Source organism: Cynoglossus semilaevis, chromosome 10 (assembly GCF_000523025.1).
Source record: "Cynoglossus semilaevis isolate Cse_v1.0 chromosome 10, Cse_v1.0, whole genome shotgun sequence".
Taxonomy (NCBI): domain Eukaryota; kingdom Metazoa; phylum Chordata; class Actinopteri; order Pleuronectiformes; family Cynoglossidae; genus Cynoglossus; species Cynoglossus semilaevis.
Window position 1 is genome coordinate 18,128,324 of NC_024316.1, and position 14,536 is coordinate 18,142,859.

General features: G+C 39.9%; 4 protein-coding genes across 6 annotated transcripts in view; 2 read left to right on the top strand and 2 right to left on the bottom strand.

Moving 5' to 3' along the window:
• magixb (MAGI family member, X-linked b) overlaps positions 1 to 4,360 on the bottom strand; it is a 44,576-nt gene extending 40,216 nt beyond the window's left edge. Inside the window, exons 1-2 of the mRNA XM_025059047.1 lie at positions 3,577 to 4,360; positions 3,394 to 3,450 (exon numbers count right to left, since the gene is read on the bottom strand). The gene's annotated coding sequence lies outside the window, so the exon portion shown is untranslated. The remainder of the gene's footprint in view (positions 1 to 3,393; positions 3,451 to 3,576) is intronic.
• A 96-nt stretch (positions 4,361 to 4,456) lies between these two features.
• On the top strand, positions 4,457 to 9,374 carry gpkow (G patch domain and KOW motifs). The gene is given in 11 exon segments (XM_017035976.2): positions 4,457 to 4,672; positions 4,858 to 5,027; positions 5,373 to 5,518; positions 6,548 to 6,654; positions 7,004 to 7,202; positions 7,285 to 7,417; positions 7,958 to 8,149; positions 8,236 to 8,357; positions 8,611 to 8,680; positions 8,932 to 9,017; positions 9,112 to 9,374. Coding segments are annotated over 11 exon segments (1,524 nt in total). The 5' UTR covers positions 4,457 to 4,499; the 3' UTR covers positions 9,238 to 9,374.
• Positions 9,375 to 9,382: 8 nt separating this feature from the next.
• Positions 9,383 to 12,279, bottom strand: pqbp1 (polyglutamine binding protein 1). The gene is made up of 7 exons (XM_008319254.3): positions 12,193 to 12,279; positions 11,642 to 11,709; positions 11,449 to 11,560; positions 11,211 to 11,311; positions 10,668 to 10,871; positions 10,526 to 10,583; positions 9,383 to 9,747 (listed from the first exon to the last, which is right to left on the bottom strand). Exons 2-7 carry the CDS (start codon positions 11,706 to 11,708, stop codon positions 9,597 to 9,599), a joined length of 693 nt encoding a protein of 230 aa, XP_008317476.1. The 5' UTR covers position 11,709; positions 12,193 to 12,279; the 3' UTR covers positions 9,383 to 9,596.
• Positions 12,187 to 14,516, top strand: LOC103385386 (translocase of inner mitochondrial membrane 17 homolog B (yeast)). Of its 3 annotated transcripts, none has more exons than XM_025059044.1 (6): positions 12,187 to 12,305; positions 12,733 to 12,832; positions 12,916 to 12,979; positions 13,104 to 13,232; positions 13,331 to 13,441; positions 13,561 to 14,516. In XM_025059044.1, exons 1-6 carry the CDS (start codon positions 12,280 to 12,282, stop codon positions 13,620 to 13,622), a joined length of 492 nt encoding a protein of 163 aa, XP_024914812.1. In that variant the 5' UTR covers positions 12,187 to 12,279; the 3' UTR covers positions 13,623 to 14,516. The 3 variants fall into 3 exon arrangements, with proteins under 3 accessions (XP_024914812.1, XP_024914813.1, XP_024914814.1); XM_025059045.1 differs by having other exon boundaries at positions 13,573 to 14,516; XM_025059046.1 differs by having other exon boundaries at positions 13,576 to 14,516.
• Positions 14,517 to 14,536: the final 20 nt, after the last annotated feature.

Here is a 14,536-nt window from a genome sequence, read left to right on the forward strand (position 1 = left end):
TGCCACTTCATGGTCTTAAAACTAAAAAACTTGATTTTCTGTTATAACAATTTCAAAATGTGGTTCAGTCTCATCAGGGTCATTAGAAACACCGGTCCTTAAACAGCTGACCCTGGGTCAGTGGGTGTTTAATTTATCCACCAGTCAGATGGTCCAGGGTTTGGACGTGTGGCACCGGGTCTGTCTCTCTCTCTCTCTCTCGCCCTAATAAAGTTAGAGGGTAGCATCCGGAAGGGCATCTGGTGTGAAACGGTGCCAATAAGACAATGTGGATGACACGTTGTGGTAACCCCTGATACGGGACCACCTACAGGTGGAGGTAGTGCGCTGCGAGCCCTCAAATGCACAGAATCCGAACAAGAACTAAGATCAACAAACAACAAACACAGCTTTGACGTTTGTCAACATATCTGTTGTCCATTCAGGTTTGCAGTGAAATGTTTAGTGCCGCCTCCGGCCTAATAACATAAAACTACATTTGATTCATTATCAACCACTTGTCTTAAAATGTTAATAATTCCAGAAATGACCTGGATAGTTGACAAAACACACACACACACACGCACCTTAAAAGCAACATGAATATGCATGACGCAGAAGGACACAGGAGGTACATAATTAGACAATCTCCCTTCTTGACGTGACCCACTAGGACTGAGCAGGAAAACGTTTCCTCACTCCATCCTCCTGACCCGTCTGCAGTGAACACAGAGCCGTGTTCGTGCGACGACATGCTTTTCCACTTCCCTGCTAGCTGCAGCTAGGTCTGGAAGACTGTTATTAAAAAAAAAAAAGGGGGACAAACACAGATGAAACCCTGAAGGCGTTGCCCGCAGCAAAACAGGTGCTGGGCTCAGTGATGAGACAGGAGGAAAAAAAAAAAAAAAGCCCAGTGTGTGAAAATGAGAGCAGCATGTGAGCCTCAGTGTGGACAGTCAAAAGCCACATGGCTCTTCCTGTCTCCCAGCGAATGAATGATTCATAATACAACAGCATAACCTTGACAGCGCCACAAACCCAAAGCAACGTGCACCGTTAAGTCAGGGTCACACATCCATCACTTCTAAACAACCTCTCTGTATCAAACTGGGACCCACCCATAAACAAACGATAACAAAACACACACACACACACAAACACACGCAGACAGACAGAGCCTTCGGGCGAAGTCCTGCACACATGCATGCACACACACCTGGGTAAAAGCGAAGTGAACAGCACATTCTGCCTCTTCCTCTATTTATGATGGCAAAAAGGGCACAGGTGCAGGGAGCGTGAAAAATATACACAGCAGAGAAAAAAAAAGAAGAAGAAAAACAATCAGTGCAGATTAACAAACGGAGCTCAACCAAAGTCTCAGCAGGATTTAGTCGTTTATAGTCTCTGACATCATCAGTTCATGAAATCCTTTATATGAAATTATATCTGGGACCAAGTGGATAAACTGACCAATAAGGTAAACGTCACTGTGACAGAAGACCTTAAAGAAACTCAACCAATAGGAGATCATGTCATCAAGACATCTGTTCTGTAATTAAACAAAATTCTGCTTTGTCACAGAGTCAGTGGATGTGAATATAACCTGGGTTTATCTTCTGCCTTTGTTTCTTTCAGTCGTCCTTCGCTACAAGATGCACCAATGATATTCCTCATATCCATGATTTGGCACTGGTTTCAACATCTGGTGCCCAACACTAATTATCCTGGAACCAACTGGGTAGAAGGAGAGACACGAGCTGAAGTGTTTCTTTCTTTCACCCATACTGGAGACAAGTGATGCCTGGGATTGAAGCCCGGACATCCTGGTTGGCAAAAAAAAAAATCATCTACTTCCAAAAGCATTGACAGTATAATGACCAAATATAAATAAGTAGAAATAGGATTAAAACTTTTTTTTAAATTCTGTAGATACATTATTTATAATGACACTGGTTTTAGTTTGTTATTTGGAAGGTAGATACATTTATAATAACACTGGTTTTAGTTTGTTATTTGGAAGATGTTTATTCATTATTTATATCCCAGGGACACAAGACATTAAATTAAAAATATTAGATAAATTGCAATTGAATGTTTTTATATTAAAATAATTCTAAATAAATCTCTTATTACAATCTTTTCACAGAAAATGTGCTTTTAAGCTAAATATATCAATAAATAACAATATTAATAATAATAATGTTTTTTGAGAATTACATAACAAGCCCTTTGATCTGCTTTATTTTTCTGTACTTTCATACTTGAAGAAAAGCCATTTGATTAAACTTGAATGTTAAATGGATTATCTGACATTTTATAAGGTTTAAAGGTGTCAATACACAGAGTGACTGTGCAATGTGACATTTTCAGTTACAGTTGTGAATTGGCATATTGTAAAATACTAACATGTGATTCAAGTATTTAGTATTTGGTGCATAGATACTTGTGTGTGGTACTTTGTATGAATTGATTATTTTACTACTTCAATTACTACATTCAAAGCCGTCCATTCTGCTACTGTCCAAGTCTGTCTGTCCATAAATACCCAGATACAATCGGACGCTGAGGTGAAGACAGTGGCCGACAACAGAGACACTGACCGATGTTGGACAAACTAATGGGAACAGCCCTACGAGAAACACACACACACACACACACCACCCTGGTGTCAAACAGTGTGTTCTTCATCTGTCAACATCACACTCTTATCCTTAAGATCTGCCACTATTATCACCAAACACACTCTTGACTTCACTTAGTCACAGTGTATAGTACACACACACACACACACACATCAAACTGACACTGGTACATACACACACAACCGCGTTCTACAAACACACGTGCACAAACACGCAGAACACTTCCCTCGTGTTACTCACGTCCACTGTTGGTACCATACTGACCTGCCTTGGCGCTGGCACACACACATTCTCTTCAGGCAGCTGAGCCTTTCAAAGAGGATCCGTTTGAACGCGTCTATATACATTGATCCCACTCAGGTGAAACAACTGGTAAGACCGAAAAGACTGAACTGATATGCTGATGTTTATGTTTATGATTTTAATTTTGGGGGGAAAAAAATAGGCAGCAGCCTGTGGAGTCAGGGTCGAGCCGCTCGCATCAGTATCCCAAAGAGAGTCAGAGAGGATGTGAGCGGCAGACGGGATACTTGGACTATAGTGATGCTCGGAGAGAGAGAGAGAGAAGGAGAGAGAGAGGGAGGGAGAGTCGGAGGGAGGGAGGGAGGGGAGAGAGACTATCCGTTCACATGTTAAATTTAGCTGCTACTTTTGAGGCAAAGGCAAATAATAGATGCAAGTGAACACCGAAGTCATCGATCAAAGCCCCAAAAATGACACTTTCACCAGTTTTAACTTGAGCAGACTGAATAATAGGTCAAGCGTCTCCTACCGTCATGGTCCTCTCTTTATCTGTCCTCCAGTCGTCCTCCTGCTGTCAGTTTAAGATCTGCAAAGGCAGGTGAATAGGTTTCAGGTATTTAGAAAAATAAAAATTGAAAAAGTGCCTTTACAAATCTAAAAGCACCGGCGGTGTAAGAGAAAAGACAAACGCCCGTGCTTCAAGTGTGATTACCGGGGAGAGGTGTGACTACGATGCAGGCGGTGTCTCCAGGGAGCGCAGCCGGAGATTCCACCACCACCCAAAGCAAGAGTTTTAGGTGAAAGCTGCTCCAGATGCTCGGCAGCATGGGGCAGATGTAACGGTTTAACGGAGGGAAGTTGTTGTAAGAGGGACGACAGAGAAGAGTTAAAAGTAGCAGCCCTCGTTTCCCCCTCTCTCTCTCTCCCCTCTATCTCCCTCGTTCTCCATCTGCATCAGCAGCAGCATCACTTTTCGCTTACGAGTTACAACCCGTGGGAGGAGAGTTTCCTCGGTGCCGAACTTGCAGTATTCTTGCAGCAAGGTCACACGGACCAGAAGGTTGTAAAATTGTGAGTTCGGTTCAAACTTAACGAGCCCCAGGTGAGGCAAAACTGTCCCGGCGCTCACCCCCATGTAGCCTGTAGCCTTTTGAGCACAACGTAGGAAATAATTTACTGCCAATTTAAAATTCAATCAATAATTAATTGTTATTGTAAAGGTTTCTTCATTATAAATAAATAAATGTTCATTTATTTACACTGACCCATTTTTTATTTGCACTATAAAATGTAAACGTTGGCTAGCTAATGGTTTAGCCTAACGTAGCCTAAAAAGATCAATGAGACAACAGACCATAATGTACATGGAACATAAATAAAGTTATAAAGTAACTTACAGATTTACATGTGGCACGATTTCAAAATTACGTAAATGTAATTACATTTGACTTTCTTAATCAGTTTGTTGCCGTATTGGAACTAAAGTTTTACATTTTTCTGCCAGTTGTTTTAATTCTGATGATTAATGGGAATTGTATGCATTCAAAACTAACTTTACTGCTTACGGTTGGCGGGCTTGGGTAGAGAACTACAACTACCAGAATGCCTTTCTTCTGAACTTGATTTCAAACAAACATGGCGTCGCACACAGAAGACATCGATGCCGAACCAGAAGACAAAAAAGCAGCCGCAGTGTCGTTTAGCTTCACTAAAACAGTCAATAAATTTAAACCTACCACCGGTGACGCTTTGAATAAAAACGAAGACAAAGATTATTTGACAGGGATCGCTGGAAAAGAATTACAGAGGTAAGCATGAGATGCTAATGCTATGCACCAAACGCTGGCGTTACATCAAACGTAAACCCTACGTTAACGTGTAAACGTAGTCTTTCAAGAATTGTTTTAACGACACTGCGTTTATTAAAGTTTAATTTAACTGTGTCTATACTCTGAGTAATTGTTTTTTCCCCTGTATTTTGTCCGTTGTAAAGTACAAAACCGTCAGAGAAGCCCAAAGAACTCATCATCCCTCTCATCCAGAAGAACCGATGGCAGAAGATAGAGCGAACGGACAAGAGTGAGGGCAAAGGCGGAAAACGTGAGGAGACGATAGGAGAGCAGGACTCTGTTGAGTCTCAGGCTGTCAAGGAGCTCATAGAAGGTAGGTAGCTCTACATGCTAGTTGTTACTACAGAACACCAAAAGGTTTTAGTCCAAGTCAACCAAGGAAGTCCAACTACCAACGTCTACTTAGAGACTTTAAACCATTATGCATATTTGCGTCGGTCCGTTTTGCCGAATTTGGAAGTGAAGTCACATTCATGAGTCACATGAATCAAAAATGTTCAACATGTCACACATACAGTCAGTAATGGGTCCAGTTTGTCAGCAGAGAAAAATGTCACTAAAGGTGTTTGGCTTCTGTAATGTTTGTATTTGTCAAGCTTTAATAAAAAATTAGACTTTTAAATAAAGTCCCTGTTTTCTGACCACCTTACTCTTGTAGATACACGGAGGCAGCTGGAGGAGTGGCAGAATGGCCCCCAGACACAAATTGACCCGAATCTTTCCATCCCTTTATTGATGCAAAACAAGGCACCTGAAGGCTTTGAGGATGGAGAGCTCATCAAAGTGGATCTACGGCCTGAATCTGTGAGTACGATTCTCCGGCAAATTGTTTAGTATTAAATTATTTGAATGGTCTATTATTCCAATAATTGTTTTTAGATTTTTTCATTTATTTAAGCATATTTTTGGAATGTGGGAGGAAACAGGATTACCCAGTGGGAATTAGTTGAATGCCATTCAGAAACGTGGGGAATTGAACCACAATTTTCTTGTTAGACAAGCATGGTAACCACTTTTGACACCATGTGCCCCCCAAAATAAAAATGTATATCTAACTTGCTGCAGGAATCTTTCTTTCTTTTGCTGTTAGCAAGCAAGATATGTCAAATTGGCTTAGCTTTGATTTTTCTCTAAAAAAAAGTAGCCACTTCTATTTTCTACTTCTTATATATATATATATATAAAAAATATTGACATACTGTTGCAGAGGGCCATTTGCACAAAGGGATAAAGAGCCGTGTGTGGCTCAGGAACCACGGGTTGCGGACCCCTTGTCTAGATGGAAACAAATAAAGCCTTTTTTTTGGACCTGCAAAATCATAAAAGTTTTTACACTCCTAAGTTGACAAAGCTTGTTTTTTCGTCAGATATCGACCTTTAATCATGTGAAAGAAGGAAGTGCCGAGTATGACAACACGCCGTGTGTGAAAACAGAGGATTGTGTCAGTACACTGTGGATGTATGGTGGCAGACAGGCCTCAGCTATGTCCTCAGAGACGTGCAGAGAGCCAGTCAAATCCCCGTTTCCTCTTCTCAGAGGCCGGGCACAGCCCGTCACTGTCATCACACATCTGCTCTCAATCACGGCTGATGTGTCTGTCAGAAACAGGAGACTCACGGGAGACTTCCTGACTGTTCGGAGCTCATTCTGATGCAGATTGGCTCTCAGAAGGTCTCTGATGGGCCGGGCCACTGTTCTGACCGGGGCTGCTGTCTGCTGACTTTGATCAGCCTCAGCAGTCGGAGGCTGACGGAGACGAACTGCTTCTTTGTATAAAACCTATTTGTGATTTATAACTCGGGTTTTTCATAGACACCCGTGTTCTGTTTCAGTCGACAGAGGCAGATTATGAGAGTATTCCTGTGGAGGCGTATGGACTCGCTATGCTGAAGGGAATGGGCTGGAAGAAAAGTGAAGGCATCGGACGAACCTTCAAACAGTAAGAAACTAACTCTGCTGACTTTTTCTGACATTGCTGTTGATTTGTTTTGTATTTGCTGCTGTGACTGTGTCATGTGTTACAGAATGATTTGGTAAAATGAAAAAACATGTCAGGTATGGTGAGGTATTTGTTCAGTTTTGTGTTATTTAACTGTGGAAACTAAGTGGTTAAAAGGACTGGAGGATATGGAACCTCTGTCTAAACTAGACTAAAATTATAATACACCAATTATTATTATTATAAAAAAGATAACGAGAATTTTATTAATCCCTCTGGAAATTTAGGATCATAATAATGTCTGCTTTGTTTTTGTTTTTTCATTTCCTGATCTTCCTGTCCTCTACAGAGATGTGAAGCCAATTGAACACCAGCTGCGTCCAAAGGGTTTGGGTCTTGGAGCGAACCGCTCGGCAATTAAGGACCTGGAGCCCACCAAACATAAGCGACCGCCCAAACCAGGAGAACAGCGAGAGAAGGAATTAGTCCTGGGCCCAGGAGGGTTTGTTCTGGTGGAGTCGGGGGTTCATAAGGATCTGTACGGACAGGTACTGAAAAGAGCTCCACTCTTCGTGTCTTCTTCTTCTGTTTCTATTTGGTTTTTCTGACTCAGTGTTTACTGTGGGGCAGATCGAAGGCCTCGATCCAGACAACGCTCGTGTTGTGGTGAAGCTGGCCATCGGTGGAAAGACTATAACTATCAGCCAGTACTGTATGAAACTGGTCGAACGCGGGGAATACGAGAAGTACAGCAAAGACCTCAGTGAGTAACATTTTTTAGTAAGATTTGGATTTTGTAACAGAAAAGATCATGTATATACATATGTATATGCACATATGTCCATATACGTATGTATATATAGGTATATATACATATACTATATACATATATGAATAATAGGTATATGTACATATACTATATACATATATGAATAAATGGATGTGTGTACATATATAACATAATATATAATTCAAATGTATGTATTTATATATGTGTATATAACTTCACTAGTATTTTCCTTGTGTTAGTTTTCTGTCTCTATGATGAGACTCTGGAAATGTAAGGTTGTTTTCTTGACTATTTATAGAACAATCATTAATTGAGGTAATCAGCGGCTGATTCATCTGTAATGAAATGATTGACTGAGCCAGAAATGACTCTGGGGGAAAAAAAACCAAGATGACGGAATAATTAATCCACAGATTATTTTTATACCTGCGCCTAAAACCAAAAATAAGACATTTTTGCATATTGAAATAAACCAATCAGATGACACTGTTTGTTTGTTTGTTCTCCCTGCAGGTCGACTCAGTAAAGCTCACAAAGACAAGGAAAGGCAACAAGAGAAGGCGAAGCAGAAGGAGAAGGAGAAGGAACGCGAAAAGGAGAAACAGAGACAGGAGGAGAAAGAGAGGCGGAGTGACGGAGCAAAACACAGGTCGTCGGATAAAGACGACAGGAAGAGGAAACATCGAGAATCCAGTCAGGACAGGTGTGTTTATAACCAAAAAATAAAGAAGTGCAATGTTGTTTTTCCTCTGTGTGCTGGATTAAGTTTTTGTTTTTGTTTTTTCTTGTAGAGAGAAGCCCTCCAATAAAAGAAGCCAGGAAGACTCCAGCCCCGCCCTGCTGGCTACAGAGGGATTTAAAAGTTCGTTTTATAGATAGAACTTTTAAAGGGGGCCGATACTACAACTCAAAGGTACTAACATGTACATCATATGTAAGAGTTTTTTTTTCCTTTTCTAAATATTCAGAAAAATTCAGTTTTAGTAAATAAGTAAATAATGCAGTTTTTCTTATGGAAATATACAGTATGAATATGCACTATTTTCTGCAGTTTTAATTTGTTAGTTCATTCTGGAGCTGGAACTGTTTGCTACGTTTTCTGTGTATCCTGTGGTGAATTATTCTTGTTGTGACTGATATTAACGTCTGTTTGGTTTCTCTCCCAGATGTGTGTAGAGGACGTTCTGACACCATCTGTCTGTGTGTGTCGCACCGAAGAGGGAAGACTCCTGGACGGTAGGTCGTTAGTACCGAGCCCAGCGTTCTTTGGTGTGAACTCACTAATTAGAGCTGTTAAAATAAACACATCTGATAACTAACTGAGGTGTGGTTGTCAGGTATTCCTACAAGTTGATGTAATATATATATATTTATACACATATACAGTATACAGTATATACGTATATGTATGTATGTATGTGTATATATATTACTCTGTCTGTTTAAACATGAAGATAATTACCAAACTGTTTTCCTTGTGGCTGCAGATGTGAAGCAGGATATGCTGGAAACCATTGTCCCTAAAGGTGAATCTGACTCTGTGATGGTTGTGCTGGGTGAACACAGAGGTCAGGTGAGTCCAGATCAGGATCATTTTCCTGTTCCATAGAATTGACTGTAATCATAACATAATGCATCATTTCTTCACATTGATTTTTTTTCTTCAGATCGGCCATATTCTTCAACGGGACAAGAACAAGTGCAAAGCGATAGTTCAGCTTCATCGATACGAGAAGGTGTTTGCGCTGGACTACGACTCCATATGTCACTACGTGGGAGCAGCTGAACATTAACGTGTTCTCCTATTTATCATCAGTTGTTTTTTATCATCATGTGGCAATGTGTATTTTTTGTAGTATTCATGAACTGTCAAAGAAGATTATGGTTTTAATTTTATGAGAAATTTGTAATAAAACATGCATCTAAGGACTTTCATAGGTTGTTTTTTTTACATTTATTAATAAACACAACTACAACTGAGCGCAGAACAAAAGAGTCAATGTTTAGGTCTATAAAAACATATGTACACCAGTTTAACATGAAGGTACTGAGAGAGGATTTTCAGGTTAACACATTTGAAAAGTTAAAAAAAAAATCAGTGGATAAGAGTAAGTGAAGATGATGAAAGACTTCTCCCTGGCGGCACCATTCTTTACTCTTTAGGGATTTGGTTAGCAGCATTAGCCCGAAGCACGGCTCCAGGGCTCGGGTACGGCCTCTGCTGGAACAGAGGTCCAGCCGCTGTGGTGTCTGCTCCTGTCTTGGCCTCGTTCCGTTTGGGCAAACCACTAGACCACGAGCCCCTGTGAAGATCAATGTGTGTTTTAATAAATGCACTATCGCAATATCGAGCAATAAATTTGCCGAGTGGCTTTTCCTCCCCGGTGTCAGGGATAATGGACAGCGTTTCAATGACTCATCCTGTAATGAGAGCTGAGCAGCGTGATCTGTGGCTCAGCCCTCGTCAGATGATGGAGAAATAAAGCCTGATGTTATTACAGTGATGTGTGTTAAAGAATGAGGATGTAACAAAAGATAATATAAACAGTAATATGAGAAAAAAAAGGAAAAGGCTTTCTGAGCTGGAACCTTCTAGAACATCTACTTAATGTTTCAAAGGTAAAGTATGATACATTGCTTTGGTAAAAAGTAGACCATAAAATTATAGGGTGATAACTCCCATAGTGTATTTTAGTTAAGGATGTGAAATTAATTTTGCTTTAATAAATTAGACATACAGCCTGGTTAATGTATTCATTTTGACAGACATTTAAATTAAAAAATAATTGCTTGTCATGGTGAAGTTAATCACATAGCATCAGTATTAGCCTAACCAAGTTTTTAGACATCTGTCCAAATTCTGATGTTCTCATATCTGCTGCAGGTGTCATATGTGATAAAACTTTCTAAAAGTATACCTGCAGTGTATACATGTAATGTAAAAAAAAAAATCAGTTTAAGACTAACAAATTCAGGGCAACGATATTAAACTGCTTTTCTGGCTCAGCTCCTGCAAGTTTCAAAATTTATGTAGAAGCAATAATAAAAGTGCTGAGGAAGAACATCTGGCTAAGTACCGACCTTGGGGCATCGGAATAAGCACTCGGATCCATGGGGTCCATCTCGTCATCTTTTCTTCCTGAAATAAAAAACAGAACTCTTCATTTTCTGTTCCTAAATAGTTTACAGTCGTTAAACTGCTTGTGCACAGAGAACTCCTCACCTCGTTTGCTCTTGCTGTACGGTGCAATGTCTTCTCTCCTGGGCTTTCTTCTGTCTCGGACGTCTCTGTCTCGTCCGTCATCCCTGTCCCGTTCTCTGATGCGGTCCCGTTCGCGTTCCCTTTCCCGCTCTCTGTCTCTCTCTCGCTCGCGTTCCCTTTCTATCTTCTCAAACGGCCTCTCCGGTCGTTCTTCTCCAGCTTCAACTACAAGTTAAAATAATTACGTAAACACCTGAGAATATATTCAAATAAAAGCAAACTGGAGAAAAAAAATAGGTCGGCAGCGGGCGTAGTGGCGTAACATGGTTGCGTACGGTGCAAGCAAGCTTTTAAAGTTAGTGATATATAATAATATATAATCAAAAAGCAAAAGTTTCAAAAAATGCTGTTCTCCTTAACAATCAATCAGAGCATAGTTGACATGGAGACGACAGCCTTTTATGTGTTAAGCTCATGGTGCAGAAATAGGCGACTTACAGACTGGATGCTGACCGGGGGCCGTCATTTCAGGGTCACTGGTATAGAGGCTGGATAATGTCTTACCTCTTAGTTTTTTGGCAGCTTTGGTTATTATAGTCGACGGATCATTTGGGGAAAGCCAGGCGACCAGGTCTGTCTCTACATTCCAGTAATAAGGAAGACCGCTGGGATGAGGAAAAACATAAAAGAGTAATGAAAAATAATGAAACAATTATATGAAAAATATTTGGAAATGTATAGAAATCAATACAGCTACAGCTATACAAAATAACACTCTGATAAGGATGGCAAACATACGTACCATGTAGCGTCAAATACTTTGTACCAGTTTGGTGGTAGATTCTCCAGTCTGGTGGCTTCATAATCTACGTTGTTGTCGTCATAATCTTCAGCAATAATCTCCTCATCTGCTTCTGTGTGAAGAAAGTGGATTTGACATAAAAAACTGAGAGTTTGGTTGTTAAATTTTCACCAATCATTGTGTTTCTTCTTACCTTTTTCTGTTGGTTTAACAATCCCTCTCTTGGCCAAGCGGGCCAGCAGTGCCGGAGGCAGAGGCATCCTGAAACACAAAAAGACTGGATGATGATCTTTTCTCTGCTCACTGTGGAATCAACCACTTCAAAGCAACGTCAGTGTAGAATTATAGCCACTGCTGCCCAGGAGTGTGAGTTTGTAAATAGAATTCTAGTCAGGTTTCCAAACGAAGAGAAGAAAAAGGATCCTAGACAGTAGTGTTCTTCTGCCTTGTTGCCCCCTCACGCTACGTTAAGATTGTGTTTTTATTTGTGAAAAAAAAAAGTATTTAAGATTGATCACTTGTTATTTATACAATATTCGCAGGGTAAAGAAGAGTCTGTCTTTTTCTAAAAGGCACCGTGAGACACAGGTCTGTGCACGTTTGAGCCATGGTAACCGGCGCTAACTTTGTAGCAACATCTTTAAAATTAAACAACAAAACCAAATGAGGCTTCAGTAAAAACAGAAATCTTCAAATGATTAATTTAATTAACTAAAATATTTAAAAACGCTTTCTTTTCTTTACCTGATTCAAAAGTGGACGGTGCGACGTTACCAAACAGCGGCCGTCGCGCTTGAATGACGTCACATCCCTTTCCTGACGAAAACAAATATGGAGGAGTATATACGAGAACCTTGGTGAGATTAATGTTTTGAAATAACGTTCCTGTTCTCTCTATTTTTAACAACTGTTCATAAAGTTATACGAATTATTTCTTAGTAGTTATTTCTTAGTTTATCTTCAGTATACATTATTACTAAGATATACTGTCACATTTAAGCCGTTAAAGTAGAAAATCTTAGCCCCTCTAAAAAGTATTTTATTAAAAAAAGTATATTATGTAGAGCAGGGGGTTACGGTATTCTAAAAACAATAGCTTGTAATAAATGACATGTTTGTCCACATTAATAACAACTGAGTTATATGAAACATGCATTTTCGTTTGTTAATTAAATGTACGTGGGCTGCCTTTAGAATGCTAACACATATTAAAACAATAGATAAAATGTCGTTTTGATTCGGTTTAACCTGTGTGTTATAACTCCATTTAATGCCCCTCTGTAGTCCCTGGAGGATAGTGGACGACTGTGGGGGTGCTTTCACTATGGGTGCAATCGGTGGAGGGGTGTTCCAGGCTGTCAAGGGCTTTCGTAATGCTCCTGCAGTGAGTTCAAACCAATGTATGTTTACACTCTTATATACTCTGTGTTTTCAAAAGCAGTCCTGGATGGTACTCTGATTTTTCAGGGCATTGGATACAGGCTGAGAAGTGGTGCAAATGCAGTGAGGGTCAGGGCTCCACAGATTGGAGGTGAGAAACTGGTCTGTTTTTTTTTTTTATTTGCAAACGTTTGTTTTTATATCGGACTGATAATGAGAAAAACAGAAAGTTCCTAGTACCTGGTACTTACAGGTTTATGTTGCTGGTTTTATAGGGAGCTTTGCTGTTTGGGGAGGACTCTTCTCCACAATAGACTGCGGCCTGGTCCGTATTAGAGGAAAAGAAGATCCATGGAACTCTATAACAAGTGGTGCGATGACAGGAGCCATTCTGGCAGCACGCAGTAAGAAAAATCCATATAATATTACACACACATTAGCTTTGCTCTTGGAGACGTTAGTTGTTGAAATGACTGTGATAATAGAATTGTTTGATGTCTAGGTGGGCCGTTGGTGATGGTGGGCTCAGCCATGATGGGTGGAATCTTACTGGCTCTCATCGAGGGTGTTGGGATTCTTCTGACCAGATACACAGCACAGCAGTTTCAAAATGGTGAGTTTAACTGTTAGAGAACTGCTTTGAATATTTGTGATACATTTTCAAACACACTTTAATGACACATTAGATAAATGAACAAACCAAATACTACTCTCTTTTCTCTGATCCTTCAGCTGCTCCTTTTGCAGAGGATCCCAGTCAGTTGCCTCCAAAAGATAGAGGTCTGGGTCTGTAGCATCATGGATCTAAGATCTCTCTCACTTGTAAGGGTTCATCTTGGATCTACTGAGTCAGTACACAGAGTACGTGGACACCGTACTACTCCATGAAGATGCTGGACTTGTGAAGGTGATGTTTTGCACTTGGAACTGAAAACTCAGGAAAATACTTTAATTTGCTGCAAAAAGAAGTAAATGTACGAATGGATGGAGAAACAAACACATCTGTGTGTGATGTTTGTACCTCCAGCATCTCCTTCAGGCCTTTGTGTCACTAGGTACTGTGGCGACCTGACCTGTCAGTGGAGGTCAGAGGAGACCAGATCAAATGTCCAAACTAAATACAGGTTTTGCCCAAAAATGTGTATAATTAGTGCTGAAAATGACAAATAACACTTTATTTTGGTGGTCCAAAGACAAAATATAAGCTATTATAAAAAAAATGTTTTGCACTAACAGCTTAGATAAAGATTATCAGAGAGACTTTTTTTGTCCCTGTTGTAATCATATTTTTGTCCAGGTTTGTTATCAGCTTTCTATCAATCAATGCAATGTCACTTTATCTATGTGTTGTCCCAATACGTGTGTTTTTGTGTGTTTTGATACCAGAAATAAAGGCAAATATTGTGAAGTAAATGGTAAAAAAAATGATGTGTTTAAAAGTTAGGTAAGTTTACCTGTATTTATATGTTAAGTGACGAAATTTATTTTTTATTTAAAAGTTAAATGGTTTAAAAGTTAATTTTTTGGAAATTTGTTGGTTTTGTAACACTATTAATTGTCTGTTTGATTTTCTGTCTGTCTATCACTCAGTTCTGTATGTGTAATGTCTTTCGATTTCCAGTAAAAGCCCGCCCTCAATTGTCGGATTTTGGTACTACACAGTGCTGCTTCCGTCCAGGATCTTGAAACAAGTTTTTTCCTCCGTTTT